The 24,597-nt window shown below is 40.4% G+C and overlaps 1 protein-coding gene and 1 long non-coding RNA gene across 2 annotated transcripts in view; one reads left to right on the top strand and one right to left on the bottom strand.

The window, feature by feature from the left end:
* The window catches only part of sfmbt2 (Scm like with four mbt domains 2), a 53,417-nt gene extending 30,178 nt beyond the window's left edge, over positions 1-23,239 (bottom strand). The window contains 5 exon segments of the mRNA XM_051419851.1: positions 878-898; positions 4,815-5,055; positions 10,126-10,220; positions 13,263-13,444; positions 23,075-23,239. Coding sequence (XP_051275811.1) covers positions 878-898; positions 4,815-5,055; positions 10,126-10,220; positions 13,263-13,353 — 448 coding nt within the window. The 5' untranslated portion in view covers positions 13,354-13,444; positions 23,075-23,239.
* LOC127374716 (uncharacterized) lies at positions 763-3,138 on the top strand. Its single transcript, XR_007887230.1, has 3 exons — positions 763-940; positions 1,142-1,293; positions 2,807-3,138. It is a non-coding gene; the product is annotated as an uncharacterized LOC127374716 (long non-coding RNA).
* Positions 23,240-24,597: the final 1,358 nt, after the last annotated feature.

Genomic DNA, 24,597 nt, shown 5'->3' on the forward strand with positions numbered 1-24,597 from the left:
CCAATCAGAGCCAAGAAAGATAGTTCTGATAGATAGTATTGTTGAGTCTCATTCACAGGGTCCTGAATTTGATGCCCTGGGACACAAAAACCATCACACCTCCAACCCAAAGCATCTTTCTATCTCTCTTGGCTCTGCTTGGTTGTTTTCGATTGGGTCCGGTGGATTCTTGCAAATACCATTAGGAGCACTAGAACAACCAGAGGAACTGGATTGTTTCACACATTATCCGTCTCATGTGCTACAGTCAGGATACAGTGAAAGTTTATAGTAAAAATTCTACTGCAGCTTTAATAAATAACAAAAGCTTTCCATCGATTAAACTGGCTCATAATGAGAGACTTTCATTGTAACAGATACAAATAAACAATCAGCAGTTAAATGTGTCGCCTCCAACAACTTTCTGTCCAGTTTGGTGACGGACATTGATTTTATCTGCTAACGACAGCGCTTCGTTAACTTCCGACCTTTCTGCTCTCGACTAATGGAGCGGTGACATTTTCTCCACTACAGGACACAGTCAGTGTGTTTGCACATGAGAGGAGGCCCGTTTATCACATTTCTCTCTGAGCTGCTGCGTTTCACATTAGTTATCATACGGGCACAGCTTGGCACAAACAGCACTGTGGTTGCGTGTGTGTGTGTGCATGTGTGTGTTATCGCGCTAAAGACACACTCACTCAGATAGAAAAGGAGTCACATGCAAAGAGGAGGCAAGGCATGACAACTGAGCAGTGAGGTCACTTCCTGCAGAGAGGTGAAAAGAGGAAGAGGAGGAGGAAGCCCACTGTACATGCAGCTCTAACGTGCACACAGTGTTGAGTCAGTGTTAGCCAGTAGCACAGTTAGCGAGTAAGTCACTGTCAGAGCTGCTTACCTTTTCTTAGGTAAACGTTATCTGAGAAACAGAGAACAAACAAAAAGGAAACCAATAAAACAGGTAACCGTGGCACAGGTGTGAGCACTCAATAATACACACTCTGCAACACACACACACACACACACACACACACACACACACACACACACACACACACACACACACACACACACACACACAGAGGAAGATGTGTATAACATGATGCAAAGCCTTGAAATGAAGCAATAAAGTACTTTCTTTCTTTCTTTCTTTTTTTAACAGTATCTTGCAGAAGCCGCTTTAGGGAACTGCCTTCATGACATATTTTACTTCAGTTTGCATCATTAAACATGATATCAGCTGTCCATCATTATTAATGGAGAGAAATCCAAAATCTGAGCTTCCTGAGAGGCCCAGGAGGAGACAGCGCAGAGGTCAGCTAAAACATGTTTTACTGTCAAATATAAACTTTATTGACTTTAATTTATGATCAAACACAAGTACGGTGGATATAAAAACGTACTGAGAACATGCAACATCTTATTCAAGTATACACAAGAGTAAAAGTAAAAGTTCATTTACATCATAAAAACTTGGAGTGTTAGGAGTATATTTTGCTCTGCTGTGTTAGTTTAGTAAAAACATACACTGCATTCTCGTATCCTACACCTTGTAATCCTTCCTCAATAAAACAAACTATTGATAGACTGATTCTCTCTCTCTCTCTCTCTCTCTCTCTCTAGTGTCCCGCCCATCTCATTATCTGATAATAACTGTACAAGACCAAAGTGTAAAAATACTCAAAAGTATTAGCATCACATACATACTTACACATCATATAGTTTATTATTAGTGGGTTTCTATTTTGTGTTAATAAGATGAATCTTCAAAGTAATTAATTCAATGTAGTGGAGTAAATAAAATAATCAATTTAACTGCAAATCATTTCCAAATATCTGTTCACGGTTTCCTTGATTACCAATAATTGATTCTATTTATTATCTCACAGTGATGCAGTTTTATGTATTTATATATTTACTGTTCTATGGATTGTGTTTGTTTACTTGCCCAGAGACAACAGATGCACATTAGCTCTTAGCTAACTCTCTAACTTTTAATTGTCCCTGCAAAACTACGACTGAATGCTACTAAGCCTGTATGGTTGCTATCGCTGTTCAATGGCCTGGATCAAGTTAAACCATCTGACACTCCTGGGAAGAAGCAGTGTCCGTTCTGCTGCTAATAAATGATGTGTTATCTGAGTTCAGACACGAGTACCCGCCGAATACCCACTGTGACCCCGTTTACTGCCGACTAGTCAAATAAATGTTTGTGGTCGGGAGTTTTTCCAGAGCGAGTGAAGGAGGCTACGTGACTTTCTCTCCATTGCGTTTCAGACAGCGCTTCTGCAGCATTGAGTCTCTACAACCTCGCCGCTCTGGTGGAGGTTTCCCATCTTAAAAAACACCAAACGTGACGTGATGATGTGCTCCTGCCATCCCCTGCGGTTGGTCGGTAGCGTGGCATTTCATTATTGTTGTTATCGCGACAGTTCATTTGTAACAGAAAGAAAGAAAGAAAATCCTAAAGATCCAGTCTGTAATCTTCTGGATACCCATCACCTCCTTCAATACGGATGTAATTTTGAGCCTTTATTGACAGAAAAATAAACTTTTTTTTGTCATTTTTGGTGCAAAGATTACTGTTTCCAGCTTCTTAAATCTCTGATATTAAACAGGACATCTTTGGTATTTTGGTCGGACAAAACAAGCAATATGAGTCTGTCAACTTGGCCACTTTATGGATGATTCATCGAGAAGACAATCATTTCTTGCAGCCTCGCTACAGTCAGTGTTTGTTGACTTGGAATACAAAACAAGCTAAAGAAAAAGCTACTCGACTGCAGCGCTGAAAGCAAATTCAATCTGCTGTTTCCCTGCTTGATAGATAATCCACTGAGAGGCTGAATAAAGCAGCAATGTTTCAGGAGCCGCCTGCTGCTGCTGCAAAACACAAAAGAGGAAGTTGGTGAAAAGACCGGCGCTGAGTGAAAAGGACATATGGGGCTGGTGTGAGGGCGAGGACGCCCGAGTCAGGTGGAAACATATCCAGGTCGTCTCCACAACAACGGAGGAGCGCGCTATCCATCAGTGGCGACGTGTCGAGAAAAATAAATGGTCTGAACGAGGCAGGGGAGGGTGAGTCATCTATCTGAGGGCGCCGCAGGGGGAAATGTCTCCGCTGTAAAAGCAAAGTTGTGACACCGTGAGAGGGACGCTTGTGGAGGAATCTGAAGAGGACGCTTTTTTTGAAAGGCTGAGATCAGGTGTAAAAGATGCTCTTATGGAGACCAGAGATGATTTAGAAAAGCTTTGACTGACTGAACGCGATGGCGAGGGCGTGATGTGTCAGTTAGATAAATGGCAGTTGAGCCGTCTTGACAATCAAAGCACTTTGAGGAAAACCTGTCTTTCCACTCTCTTTCCTTCTCTTTGTGTGTGTGTGTGTGTGTGCAGCGCTGTAACGCAGGGTATATATATATATTTCACCATCTGTGGGCCAGGATTGATGCAGAGTCTGCACCTTCTCTGTGGCTAATCTTAAAGCTCTAATCTGTAACATCATCCTCATCAAACAGTGTATAAGCTCTGGCTCTATGTTCTATATGTAGTTGAGTTCTTCCATTATCCCAAATGTTTCCAACAATGTTCAAACTCAGAGAAATCTGTCATTTTATGATTTTATTTTTATTGTTTGGATGTGAGAGACCCCCCAGTGTTAGAAACTACAGACTGTACGTTTAAGCAACTATATAATTCAATATACAGCATAGGGAGAATAAATTAATATTTACTTCTGTCATTTTATTCAGGTAACGCTGCGTTTCACCGGTCGCCTGTCGATGGCGTCATATCCCCTTTGTGCCTGCGTCAGCGTTGTGCCTGTCTGTCAGAAGCTGTCATACATTGACTGTTGATCCAGTGTGAAGCCACATTGTTACCATCCACTGTTTAGATCTTGGTGCTTTTTAACTCTAGATTTGAACCGGATGAAGGATTTTAGTCATCGGACGTCTGGATCTTAAGTTATCAGAGAAACAAGCTGAGCTAACGTTAGCAGCAGCTCGGCTCGCAGCCCCTCCGGGACGTCCTTTGTCTGTCCAACAGCGTGGGAGAAGCAGTGATTGTTAAGGTGGAACTGCTTTATTCAGTGTGTTTAAGGTGGAACTGCTTTATTCAGTGTGTTTAGTGGTTTTAATCAGCGGGTCTGTTTGTGTTGGAGAGGAGGAGACCTCTGTGGATCATTGGGCTCCCGGTAGAAACCTCCTGAACCATGAACACTGAAGGAATCCTAACCGGGAGAAGCTGACTGCAATGACGCCAATGGTGGTGAAGACAACAACTCCCATGATTCCACACTGCTTCATCACCTCATCTAACTTCCCTCTAGTCCCTCTAGCGGCAGAAATGACTGAATGAATACTATTTGTTTAATAAACTTCCTTTGCTGCAAGAAGAGCAGATTTTGCAGCTATTTCTTGGTCTATTCAACATGGAGGAATGTATTGCTTCCATTGACAACCTTTAATATTAACTGGTTGGGAATCAACATAAAACAAAATTTGCCTTTACAAAAAAAGCCATAAAATACTCCAAAAAGTTTTGTTTCTAAAGCCCAAAATCACAAATGTGCCTCACAGGGCTTTACAATATGTACAACAATTCACACAGATTTTAAGTCCTCTCATGTGTTAAAGTCATTATTCACCTTTTACAGTAAACATGTTCCTGCTGCAACCAGCAGGAAAAAAATGCTAATTGAGCTTCAAATTATACTTTTTATAACCTTTTATCAGTTTATGTTAAATAAAAATATAAAAGCTGAATAATGAGCCCTTAATAAAGTATAATACATCTTGTTGAGTTCAGGTTGAGTGCGTGTTATCGTGTCCTACCTTCGGGGGGCATGAGGGTCTTGTTGTTCTGGGTGCACCAGCCCACCGGGTGCAGCTCGGCCGTCATGACGTCGCACCAGAAGTCGGCCTTGCGGTCCTCGCCGTAGCCGCTGAAGCGCAGCAGCAGCAGCTGGCCACATGTGGTGATGATGGTGGCCACCCAGTACGTGTCCGGGCTGTTCTTATTGGCCACTTCCAGCTTCATGCCGGGCTGGAAGCTGCTCTGCAGGCTGATCTCCACCTGACAGGGACACAGCAGAACATTAAAGGAATATTCTGAATGGCTCCTCTGTTTTCCAAGACATTTTCCAGGAAGTTTCAAACAAAAAAAACATTATGTAATATGAAGGAGGAGTTAAAATACAAACATTTCCAGGACACCATAGATTATTTCCAGGATATTTCATCATTTTAAACCATTTCCTGATGGTCAGATTTTCCTGGGAATCCTGTTATAATGACTTTCTCCTTTCTTTCTGGGATTTACACGTACAGAAATGTATTTTGATAGGAAAGTGGTTGTTTTTTATCCACTAAAAAGTCAAACAATTTGTGTACTATGTTTATAATAACTGTTAAATAGGCAATAAATGAAGCCATTATATAGGCTGACTATCTCCCAGCAATGATTCAGACTGATTGTTACTTGATAGATAAACACATACAGGTGAATTTTAGTTAATAATCAAGTGTAATTAATAAAGCTGGGGACTCTAAACCTCTGCACTCAGCATTTCAGCGTGTCCTTGAGCAGAGAAAGTGATAAATCTGTACGCCAGTGAATGCAGCGCAGCATAATGCGTTTCCACCATGGCCACAGGCTGCCATACAATTCTTGAGAACACTTACAAGCCCAACAGGATGTTCGCATTCAACACTCGCACAAACGCACACACTCAGAAGTGAATGGAAAAAGCCAACATCTTAGAAATAAACACAATACAAATGGCCCCGTGACTTCCTGCTACAACAATGCAAACGTGCTGTATCACTCTGGTTGGCTTATGTAAGAGAGCTACGGGCAGCAAACACTGCCTCTGTGAGTGAGTGTGTGTGTGTGTGTGTGTGTGTGTGTGTGTGTGTGTGTGTGTGTGTGTGTGTGTGTGTGTCAGGCCCAAGAGAAATCACTGTTTCAATTTGTTCAGGCAGAGAGGGAGAGCGAGATGAGAGCTGCACTTTACTGAATCACATATTTCTGGGGAATTCATGGTCTGTTTCCCAGTAACTCAATCCACTTACCAACAAGGCAATTTAGCTTCCCGAGAGACCTCAGCCGCTCGAAATCACCACGCAGGACAGTTTGTGTCGCTCATAAAACCCACGTATTCTAATCTCACCCCTTACTACTGCTGCGAGTGATGTAAGGAACTGTAACGCCGACACACTTCTTTAAATCTTAAATCTTCCAGCAGACGCGGTGGCCCCACCGGCAGCGGCGGCGGCGACGGCGGCGGCGTCCTGAGCCTCATCGGGGCAGACAGCTGCTCCATCGGAGTCAGCTGAGGTGGATAAAAACCTCGCATTCAGGATCAACCACTTGCGCCCATCTGGCTGCTCTGCTGTGATGTAACATGTTAATGGAGGCAAAGCTCTGTAATTGTTTGGTAACAGGTTTTTTTTGGAGGGGAGGAGGAAAGATGAAATGTCATGAAAAATCCAGATTTTTAACTTCACTGCTGGTTGAAAGAAGTTGGATCAATGACGCCTCAATATCGTGGATATTGATTTGACTCTGGTTGAGATCAGTGCTGTCAACAGGTTCAATACAATTAGGTTGAGAAGATTTAAAGTAAAGAAAAATAATCTTGTCAAGATGGTTTTGCATTAAAGAATATATCTCTAATTGTGTCTAAATGAGATCTTCCAGCTAATATTCAGCTCGATTTAACCAGTAACAACAATGGTTGCATAATGTCCCAGCAGAGGAACCAGGTTATTGTCCTTATTTTCAGAATAAGAGCACTCGCACAACTTCTCAGTTTAACAGAAGTCCCACAGTTGGAAATAAAGCAGATGTTTAGTTTTTCATTGTTTTAATAAAAATGATAAAAATATGAATATTTCAGGTTCCTTTATTCAACACAAAGTCACTGATTTTTATTCTGCTGTCTGAAGAAATTGAGTCTTATTGGGAGATTTTAGGTCAAAAAGGTTCAAATTCTTAAATTTAGCTCCATAAAGTGACTAAAATACTGAGTTTCATTGTTTGTAATAAGAAAAACTTGCTTATATCTTTTTTTTTTTTACTAGTTTTAAGGCTTCCAGTTTTTTCGGATCCCACTGGTGGATTTTATTTGCCTAATACGAGAACGTTTTATTATATTAAATCAAATCAATGTTTTTCTAGAAGTGCTAGAGCTGCAGAGCCCAGATACAGACACTAAAAACCAGACGTACTGTATTTACAGTAATACAGTATTAGTGTCACTGCTGATCGTAAAGAAGAAATATAAAGCAACCGACTGACAGTGAAGGGAGAGGTTGAAAAGTGTATATTTGATGGAAAGCACAACAGTCAAAGACACAGAGGTTACGATTCAATACATTCTGATATATTGTGATACTGCAAACAACGCAATATAATGTGATTTAAAATAAAAATGTGAATTTAATTTTAAGAAAACTTTAAAGTATAAAAGAACACAACCCTATAAGCATAAAATCTGAGTAAAAAACTGTTTTTTTTATGCAACCAGGACAGTGGGATCGGCATTTGTAGTCATCATAGTCATACATTTTTTTATTATTTATGTTCTTCCACCCCTAATCTCAACAGAGATTGTACAGTATATGATGTACTTTGTATACTGATGTGAGTATGTAGAAGTATAGTAATGGTTAAGTGACACAATGCTTGTAAAAGGCCTGTTTTTGATATGTCTGCTAATAATATCTATTCAATATTATGATGATGATAAAATAAATACTGAAGAGCACATATCAGCTGTACAGTTCAGCCTTTAAATTCAGAATTTAAGATTTTTAATAAAACTAGATGTTTCTAGAGCAGCAACTGTATTGTTTAAACAGCAAAATCACTATTTACACTCAATACTTTCTCCCTGGAAACATCTAAAATGAAACAAGGAATCATATTCCTGATATAAAAATACTGAGTGAAGTTGAGAGCATCAGTATCAGTCATCGATCCTGTCCTCCGATGTGAAGAGGCTGGTTCGTCTCAGTTTAAACGAGAAAGTTTCAAGAAACCCGACAACATACAGACAGACTTTTATTTTGTTAAACTCCTGGGTGATTACATAAGGATTAGAATACGGCCAACTGGGTGCCTCTGTCCTCTTTCAGCTGATGTGTGACTTTTGTACCATATTTATATGTTTGCATATGGAAATAAAGGTTGTTTTCTGAATGTAAAACTCAGTGGCCGTTATGAACACAGTAAGACTTCATCATCATCCACTGGCTCCACACCAGTTCTGCCGAGCTTATCATTAGCATGAGGAGCAACCACATTTTTTAAGCGGTTAGCTGAGTCAGCGTTTTTTCTGTAAAAACCCTTATTTCAGTCACTCTCTGTGTGTCTCTGCAGCAGCCATGAGATCAGACACTGAAGGAGGTCAACAAACAGCAGCAGGCAGAGATTAAGCAGGTGAGTTTGACACTTTAAACCGCCCGCCCGGTTGGTGATGGCAACACGCTGCTCAGCTGACCTCTCAGCCGACCTCTCAGCCGACCTCTCAGCCGACCTGGACTGCGACTGTCTGCCTGAACTAACCGAGCCGGCTTTCGTCAATCTGCCCTCCGTCGCCCCCCTGGACCTGCAGGCTGCACTTCAAACAAGTTGTGGCCCATTTAGTTTTAAATCTGATGAATCAGTTTTCTTGAGAACTGGAGCCTTCCTGACTCAGATACACGAGATAAAGATCAGATGAGGCTCACGGTGAATTAGCTGCTCTTTGCCTAACAGACAAGGTTCACGCTCTCTTTAACAAAGCAGCTTTTTCCCGACTGAAACAGGACAGCACTCGCTCACAATTGCTCTTATAATTCACTGGTAGGTAAACGTCAGAGACATCATCACTGATCACAGGTCCAGGCTGGAGGGAGAAGCAGTGATTTTTAAGGTGGAACTGCTTTATTCAGTGTGTTTAGTGGTTTTAATCAGCGGGTCTGTTTGTTTTGGAGAGGAGGAGACCTCTGTGGATAACTGGGCTCCTGGTAGAAACCTCCTGAACCATGAACACTGAAGGAATCCTAACCTCCCATGATCCTACGCTGCTTCCTCTTTTGTTTTTATGTGACTGATCACATGTTAATTGAACTGTTTTGAGGCATTTTTTGTCCAATTTCAGCCTCTGAAATGTGAATATTTTCTGCTTTCTTTTCTCCTCTATGACAATAAAGTGAATATCTTCACGTTGTGGACAAAAGAAGACATTTAAGAACGTTGGGCTTTGGGATCAACACGTTTTATAATTTTATGACATTTTATCGAGCAAACGAATCGATAAACTGATTCACAGATTAATCAATAAAGAAAATAATCATTAGTTTCAGTCCTAGTCACCATATTTCCTTCAGTAAAACCTCCAAAAATGTTCCCACATCTTGACTAGAAGCCAGTTTCTATTCCCATAAAGTCTACCTGCAAAACCCTTCAACATAAGAACCTTTCATAAAGTATCCAGTGTCATTTCTAATTCATATTGCATCAACTTTCTTTGTTTTTTCCACCCTTTAGCAACTCCCCTCGCCCTCAATCCATATTTTTCACCATTTTATGAACCAAACAACAAATTGATTAATTATTAACTGCTAGATTAAAGTCAGATTTGCAGGCTTTTTTTTTACTAGCAATGTGAAAATGTTCGATATATTTCCTACAAAAGATCTTTATCAGATACTAATTATAAAACACATAGCAAGAGTGAAGTTATTTGACTTTATAAGCAGTGTGTGATAATAATTTCAACCTCCGCCTTCTCTGAGAGCAAGGACGCAGGAATGAAGAAGAAATTAAAATATGTGCCTCACACAGTAAATCAGCAGCAGCATGGTGCCTATTTGTATTCACTGTATCACTTTCTTTTTGCGCTTCAGTAATTACCCTCAATTGTGTTTTGCAAAAACCAGCAAAGGTCGACTAACAACTCGTGCGTCATGATAGAACAAAGCCAACGCGGGCGCTCTGTTGAACAGCATTAGTGCCACGATGCCAAGTCCCGGCTCTCTCCAATATGTCGTTAAAGGATTTCTGCATACGCTACTTATCCAGCAGGCTGTGTTTAAAGGATCACCCTGGGGGGGGTGGGATTAAAGTGTGAGGTGAAGATCATACGCAGTCACTTACATGTTTGAAGGTGGTGTGAGGGGCGGCGTTGGCCCCCGTCTCCTCCATGTACTCCTCCCAGTTGAACTCCGCCTCTTCTTCAATAGAATCTGCATCTGGATGAACAAAACCACCCGTGAATCACCAATAAAAGGAGCAGGGTTGTCTTGAGGCTTAATGTGCATTTCATTTATGGGATAGTGGTTGAAATACACAATTTTGATGCTTTGTAAATGTGTCTGGAGCAGTGTTCAGAAGTAAGACTGTGGTCTCCAACCACTAGGGGTCGCCAAAGCTTCACAGGAGGTTGCAAGGCCTTCTTGATTTTAGGGGGTGTAAGAAAACTTTAAAAATATGCACAGTAGGTATTTATCTCCACATTTCAAACACTGAAATTACTCAAAAAAAGAAGCCTATTAAGTAGAAAATACATAATATAGACAGAATTATCAGGAAAACTCTTTGAAGTGCTAATTTTACAGAAACTTCCTGCAGTTACTGTGTTCACTATCTGTTGTTCTGTGTTGATATTGTAAATATACTAAATATGAAATATCCATAAAATACATCACATAGTCAGGTGCCATCAGTTTACTCGTTGATAGAAAAGGAAGAAGGTCGGGAACCGCTGCAGTAAGACATTACCGGTAATAATATTACGAGTAATGGAACTAATTCCCAATAAAATATCAGTAATAATATTACAGTTACACCCCCAAAAATATGTTAAAACCTTACTTTAGTTGTCAACCTCCCTACTGATTTGAAATCAAACAATCCAATCACATCCCTGGAGTCACCAATCCGGGAACCAGTTTGGAAGATGGAAACATTCAGCAGCTGGAAATATTCCCATCATTCTGAGTTTAATGGCGTACAGCAGGAAATAATAAAGCTTGTGGCTGCATACGTCGGCTCGAAATAACAGAAATTGTTTAAAAGATTGTTGTCTCATGATCAGTTTGAGCTTTCCATGTAACTTTTATGGATTCACAGGCTGCAGAAAAAAAACGGATAGACGGGCGATTACCCTGACATTCACACAGAGCCGAACATGAAAAGGAGTTTTGCGAAGAAATTACAAATGTTATGGGGTGTAACTAATTACTGTTGGCAGGGAGTAATATGTTAAGTAATACTTTTGGAAAGAGTAACAAGCCCAACACTGATCTGGAGCCTGCTGGATGTGGTGTTACACAATGTAATGCCACGAATGCTTCTCCTGAAGGTGAGAACTCTTCACTTTGCCTGCGGGAGACAGAGACATTTGAGGTATTATGTATCAGGTTGTTGTGTGTGTGCAGACTGAACCTGCTCTGTCTAATGAGAGGGGACGCTGGGAGGCGGATGCTTTGATGGAGTTTGTTGTGATAGATTGTAATGTCTGCTCACTTAGGAAGAGCTTAACCCTTCTCACCCAGCTGACAAGCTGTACGTCAAACAGAAGAGTCGGACCAGAACACACACGAACGTTTCATGAACGTTGTTAATGGATTTGTATTGATGCATCAGTGTTTAAAGGTTTAAAAGCTGTGGGTAGCCCAGGGGTCAGGACCCCCATAAGCCAAAGCTTACATGGGGGGGGTAGCGAGTCCTTCTTGATTTTTTTAACTTAATATACACAGAACGCCTATATCTCAACATTAAATTCACTTCTGTGAAGGAAAGTGAATGTAAATTGTTTGGAACTGTCTAATAGGGCAACGGCTAAGTGTCAGGGAAAAGAAAACAGTGAATTTGTCAAAAAATAAGCCTATTAAGTTCTTAAAAATGATAAAAATCCAAAATACAGACACAGAATTGTATAAAAAGTTCCCTAAACAGGAAATAATCTGCTCACAATTCATTCAAATCTTCTGTTTTACACAAACTTCCTGCAGAGTTCACTGTTTGGGTTCATTGTACATGTACATATTTCCCTTAAGGAAAAAGATTGGGATTAAATTCTGCACATTATGTAGCATTAGCGTCACAAGCTAAATAACAACATGTTTCTGTTAACAATCAGCAGTGCAGCTGGATGCAACCGAGCTGGGACATCTGACAGTAACGTATCCCCACGTGTTGATGTGTAATGAACTGCATCAATACGCCACCATTGTGCATGTTTACATAGAAACACACTGCTGGTGTGTGTTGCCACTCTTCTCCTTTGTCAAAACATTTTGAAAAATAATTAAAATTATTTCAAATTGTGTGAAACTTTTCGCATTAAAATGTAGTCGAACTCAGTCAAAGACCCCCACATCAGACCACAGACACCCAGTTTGAACAGAAGTTGTCTTAAGGAATCCCCTCTGAGTCATTTATACAGTCCTCAAAGTCAATCAAAGATCAAGGTGATTAAAATCGATCAGAACAGCCGACCATATTTCCTCCCTTGTTGATGTGATAACGTCAAATTAAAGCTGCGCAAAAAATTGAAATTCATCGCCACGCCACGGGCCCGCCGACCAGCAAAAACTCACAAATCACACAGCTTTTCATTGTGAAGGTCTTTAGATTACATTGATTAAATTTGAAGTCTGAATGATCAATTCCCTGGGAGGAGTTCATTAAAGTACAATGTGTGTAAACTGCCAAAAATGACCACAAAATTAATTTCCGACTTCCTGTTGGGTTTAAGATATGGCTCCAAGAGGTTTTTTTGTAGTTCTGGATATGATACGTGTGTCTACCAATTTTCATACATCTCGGTGAAACGGCATGGCGGGGCTGATGTTTGGAAACTTTCTAGGGGGCACTAGTGAACCATTTTGCGCAAAACTGTTAAAGCAATATATTGACAGTCGCCGCGTTGCCACGACAACGGCGTTCAACAAAAACTCACGGAAATCATAACACATCATCATCTACGTCTTAAGAGTCTTCTGGCCAAATTTCAGCGGGACCTGATCAAGAACAAGAACGTGCTCAGGGAGGGACTGATATGTGAAGTTTGCCATCGATGGGACAAATTACAGAAGTTGCAACAACTTCCTGTTTCTTGGCCCCTAAATGTTCTATTCCTCCTTTTGTTGGGGACGAGAATAACAAAGTGAATTTATAGCAAGAAACAGAACAAATCCCCAGTTGTCTCTGCAGACGCTGCTACACTTTCATCCTGTTGAGCTGATGAGGAACTGCCTCCGGGCAACGTTTAAGGTAAAGCCCCTCACCTGTGTTCACTTCCTCTTCTTTCCCATTGGTCGGATAGTGTGACCTCACCGCAGTGAGGGCCAATGGCTGCTCCTGCATGCGAGACTGCATCCTGCACCTTCGCTTCCTGGTGAGCGTTTAACCTTTGACCTGAGGCGTGTCCGTTTTTCTTCACTGCATCTCTCACTTTTGCCCGTCAGCCCTGGAACAGGAAAGATAAACAGTTAACCCTTCAATGGGAAATTCATTAATTGATATTTTATAATGATATTTATCAGAATGTGACCTTTATTTTCTGATTAACTCACTACAGTTCCTGAGGTACATTACCCATTTAGGGTATAGATTAAATGTTTTTACCTTTTTTTAAATAGTTATCTTTAGCGTATAGACCTCAAAACAAACAAACGTGTGAGGGATTATCTGTTTTATGCCCTTATCTGGGCGATGTATCCTCAACTATACGGACATTAAATGCCTGGTTATCAAAATTAAGAACATGTAATTAATAATTTATCAACAAGAACGTATAAAATCATCCATAATAAACAATAGTATCCACCAGAAATATAATAAGCATAAAAAAATAACAACTTTTGCCTCACAGCCACTTTGCATTCTGACACATTGATGAGTATATATCTGAATGTAGTACTTGACCCATCTCCTCTCCAGTGTTTCTCTTAAATGACCTTTCACCCCACAGCCTGCACACTGACCCCCAGAATTTAAGGCTTTAAGGCTTAAGGTTGATTTTTAAGATTAACCAAGACAGAAACTAAACAGAGTTTAGAAAGTCTTTGACATTTGCTCAAATAACCACCCACTATTTGGTAAGAATTTCCTTGGCAAACTAATCTAGCAGACAGGAAATGATGCACTTTGCAATTCCAGTTTCTTTAGAATAAACAAAACGGAGTGGGCGGTGAACGAACAGCGACGACCACGGTGGCTGAAAGGGCAAACAGAGAAAAACGAACAACTCCAACCTCCAGAAGGCAACACAAACTCAGAGGAGGAGGAGACGTCTGATCTCTAGGGAAGTCCAGAGAGAAAACTGCAGCAACTAGCACTTAGCAACCGAAGCTTAGGACGAGAAACAAAACAAAGATCTTGCACTTTTCAAGCTAATTTCCAGCCTCATTGAACGAAGCTTGTTGTTCTGTTTAATTGCAGCCTCTTTTCTCCTTTAGCCTGTAATATCAGGTTGTGCACGTTGCCTGCCTGCGGGCCTGTGTTTGCATACCACTGCAAAAACTCCATCAGATAACCAATCAGGGCCAAACATGGCAGAAAAACTGGAAGGACACGAGCGAGACAACAGATATCAGGAGGGAGAATAATCCAGAATAATGTGGCTGCAGCTTAAAGAGGAAATATGAGCATGAATGTGTCTTTGTACAAGAGGGACACGAGCTGTCAGATGTTAATCACCATGATATATTACACGCAATCAGTGTCACTAATGAGGTCATTACTTAAGCTAATTAATCAATTAGCAAATGTTTCTGTGAAAATGGACCCTGAAATGACACGACGCCTATTTAATGTGAATTCTCCTGATATTTTCTGGTTTTATTTTTTACAATTTAAAGGAAACTGTTAACACTGTGGGAGCTTTTTGTTACACTAACGTGTCTCCTCGCTTCCTTCGCTCACTTCCTTTCCTCGCTTCTTTGCTCCGCCCAGCGAGGAGGCGAGAGAGAGAGACGTGATGTCAAATGAGAAATCTTTCTTCCACGCTGTCAGTAAGCGACGCCACCAGCTGCTGTTGGTTTGAATCATTTTTTATTCCTTTTAAATCTTCTAACTTCTGTACAGAGCAAAGTTGTGATTTACTACAGTAATACTCCACAGAGCTGCGTAAGAAAGTACAAAAACCAGCTGCTGCTTTGTGTGTTTGAGATTAAATGATCCAGTGAATTGTTATTTATCGCACACAATCCTCCTTACAGAGTACGAGCTGTCAGAATGAACTGTGTGAATAAAGAATCATCGAATTTAAGGAACTGGAAGATCGTTCATGATGGCGGAGCAGGAAGGATTTCGAGACGACGCGAGGAAGCACAAGTTAGTGTGATGAAAAGCATCTCTCATCAGCTCTATTGTCCCATTATTAAGTTCATTTAACTCAAACACAGTTTGTAAGGTTAAAAGAATTATTGATTAAGCTGCTTTTACAAGTCATTTAAAGTGGCACTACCTTCTAACTGTAAGTTACAGAAACATTTCTGATTAGAATGAAAAGATGGAGCCGTTTGGATTAATTACTGTTAAACAAACAATGTGATCAATCAATCAATCACCTGCTGAGCTCAATTAGACAGACTGTGAAGCAGCTCGTATCATTATCAACTTCCTTTGCTGTGTAATGTGGCGCCGCTGAAGCTTAAAAAGCCTCATCTTATATATCATAAAAGTTAGTGAAGCAACTCTTTTCTTCAGGCAAGGCGGGCTGCCTCCACTATTAAATACTTATTGATAAAGAAAAGAAAGAAAGAAAGAAAGAAAGACGGGATGATGAGTGTCTGACCTCTGATTAAAACCTTACTGAATCTCATATTTCTGACATCGTTCACTGTTTGTCATTATTTCTGAGGTCTTTCGAGCGGTCAAACCAAACTCCATTCTAAAAGCGTCTGTTTTTTGAGTCGGGCCTTATCTTCCCACAGTAAAATCTTTATTTCTACCGTCACACCATCACTGACTCTTTTCTGACTCAATCTACAGACACAATCTGCTCACATTGACTCAGTAACATCATTAACTAACCTGTGATGACATATGACACACACTTTACCCTTTTATCCTCTCTGTGGATGGACTAAAGCCACAGAACACCACTAGTAAAGAAAATCGTAAAACTGGATTTATTTTTATTGTTTGATGTTCCTGGTTTCCACGAGGAACTTTACAGCGTTTGTTTTAGCTAAAAGGGGGCGTGGACGTTGTGAAACAGGAAAGATGTACTGTAGCAATCTGTCACTGGAAAAGCCCACAGCGCTCTACAGACAGCAGGTTTTCATGTTATCATTATGTTAAAGAAATTCCACTTTGAAAACACATTGTGAGGTTTTGATTGCCAAGTCTCATTTTGACACAGAAGCCGGATGTTAATCTCCAGGTTGTCGGCAGTGAGTTGTGACACAGTGAGTGATTCTGCAACCATCACAGAAAACTGTACGATTAACTGATGAATGGTTTGGCCTATAAAACATCCAGAGTCCTTGTTCAATCAACAGTCACAAACCACAAAGATATTCAGTTTACAGAGCGAATCCTCACAATGGAAAAAGCTTCAACCAGAGAATTAGTGCTTAAAAACCAGCAATAAAATATCAAAACAGATGAATTCATTTAGAACTGAAACTTCAACCAGTGTCGAGTCTCCCTCCCTCGTCTGTTTCCGTCTTTTGTGTCGGTAAGTTTTAATTTCAAGACTTCAAGTTTTAAAAACACTTAACAAGCAAAAACACTGATGTAAAACTGTCTTATTTCTGGATAATTAGCGCTATGATACGTGCAAACAATCAACTTCACAACAACAGATCCTGTTTGTCACTTGCCTGGCGGTCGGTCCTACAGTATGCCAGCAGTCACATCACCCATGACTCACTCCCAGACACCTGGCAATTAACACAGAGGCACTCCGCCGTCACACATCCATCCTCAATCAAGACAAAAACAACTTCTCAACTGTGAAACCGATATCCAAAAGAGCAGAAAACATCCTTATCCTCATCCTGAGACATTCCCAAATGGGAAAACTCCAACAATCCTCCGATGAAAAGAGACTCCTGCGTAAATTAAAGCACCCAGCGAGCACTCGGGCTGCTGTCTGAGCTGCTGTCTGAGCAGTGTTTACTGAGGGTGCCCCCCTCCCACCACACAGACCCCTGACGTCCCTCCGTGGCTCCAGCAAACATCCACTGCGTAAACAACAAGCTGAGCTAATTTGGCTCACATGACACCATGCGCTGCCCCTTCTCCTCCCTCACAGCCTATCAGTGTTCGGTGCCCCGGCAGCATTGACACGTCGCCGTTGTGTCATTAAGACGCATTAAAGTGGACCGGAGTAAAAGAGTGCGAGTAGGAGTTCACAGCAGCTCTTGAACCTGGTTTTTCCCCTTCAAATTACCCTCAAGTGGTTTTTGTGTGTGCGTCCCCCCCCCTTACAGTTTATTCTGAATCAGCTTGTTGCAACACTTCAGGTAAACTACCTTAAGGCTGTATTGTTTTAGTTTTATTACCCACAAAGGGGGCGGGGTCGAAGTAGGCCAAATAACCCGGAATTTTTTTTACGTTAAGCAGAAATTAATGTTGCAACAATTTGTTAAAATATAACCGCAAGCCAACACAACACATCCTGTCATTTTTGTGATGATTCAAGTTCCGATTTATAGCCTGGTTTGTTTTATACCGAGCCCCAATGTTTTTGAATTTGTGGCGCCTCCTAGTGGTTGATTTGAATGAAACTTTCAGGGAATGTTTCAGGCACTTATATGGACATATGCTGTGAGTGTTGGGATGATCGGCCCAACGGTTGTTGACTTATATCTGTTTATGTGCTGAGCCACGCCCTTTCTGAAGCTCATTGGTCAATATCTTGAAAACCAAATGAGATATCACCACCATGTAAAAAACGAGGCAGCTTTGAGTTGTTGGAAGTTGTATTTTAGGCTAGCAGTTTCCCTCCGCTTCCAGCCTTTGTGCTAAGCTAGGCTAAACACATCCTGTCTCTGTACTGGACGTTGGACGGAGGTTAAACTGATCTCTGAATATACACGATAATCATTAAAATATATTTCATACTATAAAATAAATAGAAAAATACTCGAAACACTAACTTAAATTTTGTCCTTATTTACAGTTATTGCTTCAAGTGTCATGCTCACTGCAATTTCAGCTTTTGAGGCAGAGAATAATAAGAATAATAATAATAACAATAATAATAACTTTCATAAGCATTTAGTTGATCAGCAGAACATTTGTTATTTATCAAACAGAAAATGGCAAAATATTCACTGATTAGTGATTTTATGTGACTTTTTGCTGATTTTCTACCGTTTTACATATATAATATATCTTTAAGGTTTGGGACTGTTGATCACATAAGAAGCAATTTGAAGACTAATTTTACTATTTTCTGATATTTTATACACTAAATAATTCAATTTATTTATCAAAAATGTAAAGTAATAATGAAAATGAAGCATTTCAGAGGTCGTACATTCAGCGGATGAATGAATTTCTGCATTGCTTTGGCTGTATTCTCCAGCACAGTGACTTGAAATAAAACGAAACAAAGATCGTGTGGTTAAAGTGCTGACTTTGAGCTTTAATTTGAGGGTTTCAACAACCACACCAAATGAAAAGTGTGGGAACTGCAGCCCTGTCATTGTCCTCCTGCGCCGGTCAGAAACTGGAGGCAACATGTAGAAAAACAGGGGCCACACTGATTACTCAATACAGATGTGAACACCCTCAAAAGCTTAAATCTGAAAGTCTGCAAACACAGAGTGCAGGAGGGAGTTTGGAGCAGAAACAGGAAGTGTGTCATTGTCCAAATACTTATGAACTGCATTGCTCATTTCCCCAAAAGTCACCCTGACATATTTATTGTCTTTGCAAACTCTTGAATACCCTCTGGAATTTAAAAAGGTCCCATGTTTCACTCTTCTTATCAAGTTAATACGGTTCCCAAAGGTCTTAAAGAATGTTCTCATGTCGCAAAGTCGACCCAGATTTATGTGCACAGGCGTTTAAAAAAATATAAAAAAGATGATTTCTCCCCACTATGGAGCTCGTAAAATAGATTTTCTGTGTTTGAACACCAGTTAAAAGTTATGGAAGCACAGTTCTGCCAATGTGATGGAAGAAAAAGCTTCTGTAAGTCCTTATAATGAGAAACTTTCTCAAAATATTGATTTAGTATCTCAAAATAATGAGAAACTTTGTCAATATTTTCAGATACTAAGTCGATATATTGATAAAGTTTCCCATTATTTTGAGATAATAAGTCATTTTTTTAAGATAAAGTCATTATTTTAAGATAAAGTCATTATTTTGATAATGTTTCTCATTATAATGACTTACAGAATCTTTTCTTCCCCGTCACATTGGCAGAAACAAGCTTCCATATAAAGGTGGGACCAGGAGTTTATCTACAAACAAGAAAATGTACTTTTGCTGGAAGATAAAATTAAAAGGTCAACTTCTCTGAGCTCCCACTGGTTAAACAGGTTTTATAAAATCCCTCTGGGACAGGAAACAATCTGCAATTTGTTCAGAAAATATCAACCATCTGAGTCTTTATCTCTAAAACAAGCCGCCTCTTTTTGGGGGCAGCTTCCGACTGGAGTTCAGCGTCCCGGAGGAAAAGGGCCAGATTGGGCACCGGGGGGATTAAGCTGGTCTGGGAGAGTTAATCTCAGACGCAGGACATTTGTGCCCCCGTTGGTCTCAGATTGGGATTTTTTTTTATTGATTAGCCCCTGGTGGGGCGCTGGGCATCCACATGTTGTCCTCCTGCCTTTCCCTAAACCCATCCATGCCAAAGATTTAATGGGGGATTTAGGAGATTAACTACCACTGCATGGCTTGGGTTTTATTGCATTACTCCCTATTAGGTTCTCCTCTTTTAGACCCATCCAAGAGTTGTTTCCTCTTGGCAGCAGGAGGCCCCGATATAACAATTTGTCCTCTGTTTCTTCCTCTTGATTCCCGCAGTTTTTAACACAGACGTGTGCACAATGCAGCCTGTGTGTCTCCCGCCCAATTACGACGGCCCACGATGCTCGCTGAGATCAGATAACTGTAAAATGATGAAGTGCAAACAGCAGTGCCGCCGCCACGTACGCGCACGTCGACAGGGAGAGAGACGATGTTTCCACCTGCTTCGTTGTTATCTAAGAATGATTCAAGCTGAAGGGTTTGTTTTAGTTTAGAGAGAGAGGACAGGAGGGAGGGCTGATACTGACACATGTCTGTGTGTTTAAGGGTTTTTTTTGGACCATTTTTGTCATTTTATTTTGCTAATTTAAAAAGGTCTGCCTCTGAGAAATCCCCAACAATTAACTATCTTTCTCGACTCTGATTGGTTGTTTCCGTTCGGGCCTGGTGGATTCTTGTAAACGCCATTAGGAGCGCTAGAATGAGCCAGAGGAACCTGATTATTTCACAGATTATCTGTCTCGTGTTCTACTGTCAGGATTTAGGGCAAGTTTCAGCAAATGTGACAATAAATATTTCCCCAAAAGTTACCTAGTGCAGCTTTAATATCCAGTCCAGCTTCATTTTTCTTGCTAATGTCTGAGAGTAACTGTTTTTTAAATATTGTACATTAATTTTTATTGACTTTATTGGAGATCATATGAGAAGGTTTTGGTATTTGGATGTTTTCTGTTTGTGTTTTGTTTAGTTTTTATTGTTGTTTTTTCTCTTTTTCCTTGTCTTAGTCTGACTGTATGGTCTGCTGTTGTCTGACTCCAGTATTTGTGTTAGATACCTTTCTTGTTGAGTGCAAAACCCAAATAAACTGAAAATAAAATGACTGAATGAATAAATACTGTAATGATAACAGTCTAAAATAATGTGAAAAAGCAGCTTTTAGTTAAATTTTTCGTTTAACTTCATCACGAAACCCGACGTTGTGTGTTTAAAACAATAAAACGCTTTCATTTGATAGTATTAGAAGAACCAACGCTATTAAAAGAAACAGTTGACAGTCATATTTTCATCCCGAGGCTGCTCAGAGGAAACAAAGGGGAAGAAAATCTACTGGTCTTGTTTTGTGTTCCTGGGACTTCTCTTTATTTTCACTGTTGGTATTAAAAGAGGTAGCGAGTGTTAAATGCTAAAATTCTGGTACTCGAACTCAACCGGCCTTTAATTCATTTTACACAAAACTGCTCGGCAAAGACGGGAAATACAATCAAACCGTTCATTTAAACCAAAATAAATATCACTTCTATCATATAACATTAATTAGGAATCATTCATTTAATCTTTAGATACTCTGGAGCTCTTTGTTTCTGTAGAATCTCACTGAACCGACAGGCTTTAAGAGGTTTTATCCATCAAAGAACGTCTATAAAATCCACACCGTCAGCCCGGAGCTTTTTTTATTTCAACAACAGAGACTGGAAACAACTTCCTGCAACACACACACACACACACACACACACACACACACACACACACACCACACACACTGCACAAGACGTCCATCCTACACAACCTGAGAGCAGGAAAGGTATTTGCCTGAGTCCTCCCCTTATTCAAATAGCCTGCAGGCCGAGCATTAGAGAAAGAGAGAGACAGAGACAGAGAGAGACAGAGGGAGAGACAGAGAAAGAGAGACAGACAGAGAGACAGACAGAGAGAAGCATCCTGACTGTATTATAACTCACTGATTGTCTTTGTGAGGAAACAATCAGCAGATTAACAAACAATGTCTCATCCTAACCTGATGAATGATGATAAAAATGGCTGTTGGGTTTTTGTAAAACTCCCCAAACCATAAAGAACCTGAATCAGAGAGAAGCATCAGATATATCTATTTTACCCTAATGCTTATGTTCTCCCTTTAAAGTGCTCCTCTGCAGCTTCCCTCTGATATTTGGAGCAAGCAGAAGAAGTCTAGCAGCATGATTTATTCATTGCACCGGCTCCATAACGGACAGTCTGTATTGTTTCCGTTTAATCCTCAGAGCGGGATTTTCAGACCTCCCGCAAAAAGAGAAATAATTAAACAGTTTAATCCAATTATCTGCTTAATCATCGCGAGTTTACCCGCAGAGACCCAATACAAACTGAGAGAAACCATCAACATGTGACCCTTTAAAGCTGAGAATAACGTCGCTTTATGTGTCTGTCTTCTGGATAAAGTGAAAGAGGAAACGCACATGAGGAAGATGAGGGTGTAACTCGGTAGTGTACTTTGCACACTCACAACTGCGGCGGAAAAAAACTCCCACGGAACCACCAAACGCACACTTTGAATTTAATTCATTAAATCTCGTTAGTTTCCACCAAAAGAAACCGAACCGGGCCTTTTATGTGCCGTCGTTTTATTTTTTCCTCGTTCAAAGATTTTGAAGGCGCAGTTTCTCCCTCCCTCCCCCCCCCTCCCCTCTCTCTCCCGCAGCACCCGCCATGTTGAAACTGCTTCTTTTTTTTTTTGGTGACATTTTGACAGTGTCCGGTATTTTCCGGTGGCTCTTCTCACGCGCACCTTCCAGCCTGACGGGAATAAAAAAAAATAATAAAATATTTAAAAAAATCCCCCAAAAAATGACTCACGTGTCCGGTAATGACAGCGGGAAAAACCTCCTGCTGCCTTCTTCATCCGCAACAACATTAAAAACTTCACATTAAAAAAGAAAAACACATTATTATTAAAACTGATCCTCAAACAGTTAATAACACACACACACACACACACACACACACACACACACACACACTGAGGGAAAACAACGTAATATTACCGAGAGTGCCACGAGACAGCAGCAGCGTCCCTCTCCACCGGTGAAAAGCTGCTAATTACAGCGCGTGAGAGACACTTTCAAACAACTTGTGCTCGCGAGCCCCCTCTCTCCACCTCCACCTTCACCTCCACCCCCCCCTAAATAAATAAATATAAAAAAAACCCGCTCGCGACTGTCCTCCTCCCGTTTCTACAGAAACCAGCTCGAGAGCACTTCAGGGTTTGGAGGAGGAGAAGAAACCAACATAACTCCGGTTGTTTATTCCGTCGACATAACGATGATAAGAAAACAGCAAAATAAAAGCCTTCCGGGAACAGCTCGCGCTCCGTCACCTGTCTTACCTGTCCCAAGTTTTTTTTTAATGTCGCCTCTTCCTCCTCGAGACCCCCCTCTGGGTTTTTTTTTTTTTTCTGCTCCTCTCCTCCTCGTTCGCGTGAGCTCGAGCAACAGCAGCGCGAGCGACGTCTCCGTTTCAGCTGCCCCCGTTTCCAATATGGCATCTCCCATCTGCGCATGTCCAAAAAACAATACAGATATTTTCAAGCCAACTCCTTCAGCAGGGCTTTTAGTGAGGGGGGGGGGGTCTGGTATAAATAGGGAACTTAAGTTTTTTAGTGACGCCTACAAAACCAAAAGGCACCACGGCGGGAAAGTGTGGGTGAAACCGAATATTTATTTAATTGTAGGCATTAAAGCTGATTCTGATGTAACAGCATTAACCGAAAAACCTCCTCTCTAATAGAGGTCAGATCATCTTTAACATCACTCAGCTCAAGTCTTGTTTGTTTGGTCCAAAAGTTCTTCACAGGTTTGTCATTAAAAGGAAGAAAATGCCTGTTTATTATTATTATTATTATTACTGATAATAATAACAACAATAAAAGTGTTTGTTGTTTTAAAGGAATATGTCTGAGAGCTTCAACACTTTTGCTCTTTTTCAGTAAATTTTATTTTTTTATAATCAGTTTTTGTGTTAACATGCAGTTATTGTGTCCAGAGTCTCTTCACAGTTTTATCATTAACAAGAAGAAAACCCTTAAAATAATAAAAACCGATCAAATAATAATAACAATAATAATAATAATAATAATAATAATAATAAAAGAAACATATAAAATATGTCTGTAGCATCAACTCAACCTCCTCATTATCAGCTGCTTCTTTAAACCTGAACACTTTCTAATCTCTTATGAGCATCTGCGCTTTTTCACTCTGTTCAATTGAACTGAATTTATTCATTTCTTTAATTTGACCACTTTTGTCCAAACTGATTTTGGGGTAAAGTTTGTTGTTTGAGTTATTTTAAAGAGAAGTGTTCTCACAGTCAACAGTATCCTCTAGTGGTCGGAGCGCATTGCTCCATTCTTCCTCTGTGGTCCAAAGGTTGCAAACATATTTCCATAAAGACCCATAAACACACACATTACCTCCCAGTTTGTTCTTGTTAAAAGGAAGTGTGTCTGTTGTGGATCGATAAATAAATCAACTCAAAGCTCTCTCTGTCTGTCGGATCGGAGGAGTTTTTGTGACGCGGAATATTTCGCCGGGAATCACCTAAAAAATCCCCAAATTCCCCCGACTGTCAAATACCAACCTCATGAAAGTGCAAATAAAGTTCTCACTGAATATCAATAAGTCAAACAGGCCTTGAAATGTTCGGGGGAAGAAGAGAAGAGGCTCCAGCAACCAGCACTTATTTTAATGACAAATCTTAATTATTGAAACGGCCTCATTCACACAGTCTGCTTCCACCGGTTGAGGATAAAAATGTAAAGTTTGTAGAGAATAAACTTTATTTTTATTGATTATATTGATTCCGTATTGACAGTCAGACTGTGGACATGTGACGGCCTTTAGCTCGTGT

The sequence above is a fragment of the Dicentrarchus labrax genome, unplaced genomic scaffold (genome assembly GCF_905237075.1).
Source record: "Dicentrarchus labrax unplaced genomic scaffold, dlabrax2021, whole genome shotgun sequence".
Taxonomy (NCBI): Eukaryota; Metazoa; Chordata; class Actinopteri; family Moronidae; genus Dicentrarchus; species Dicentrarchus labrax.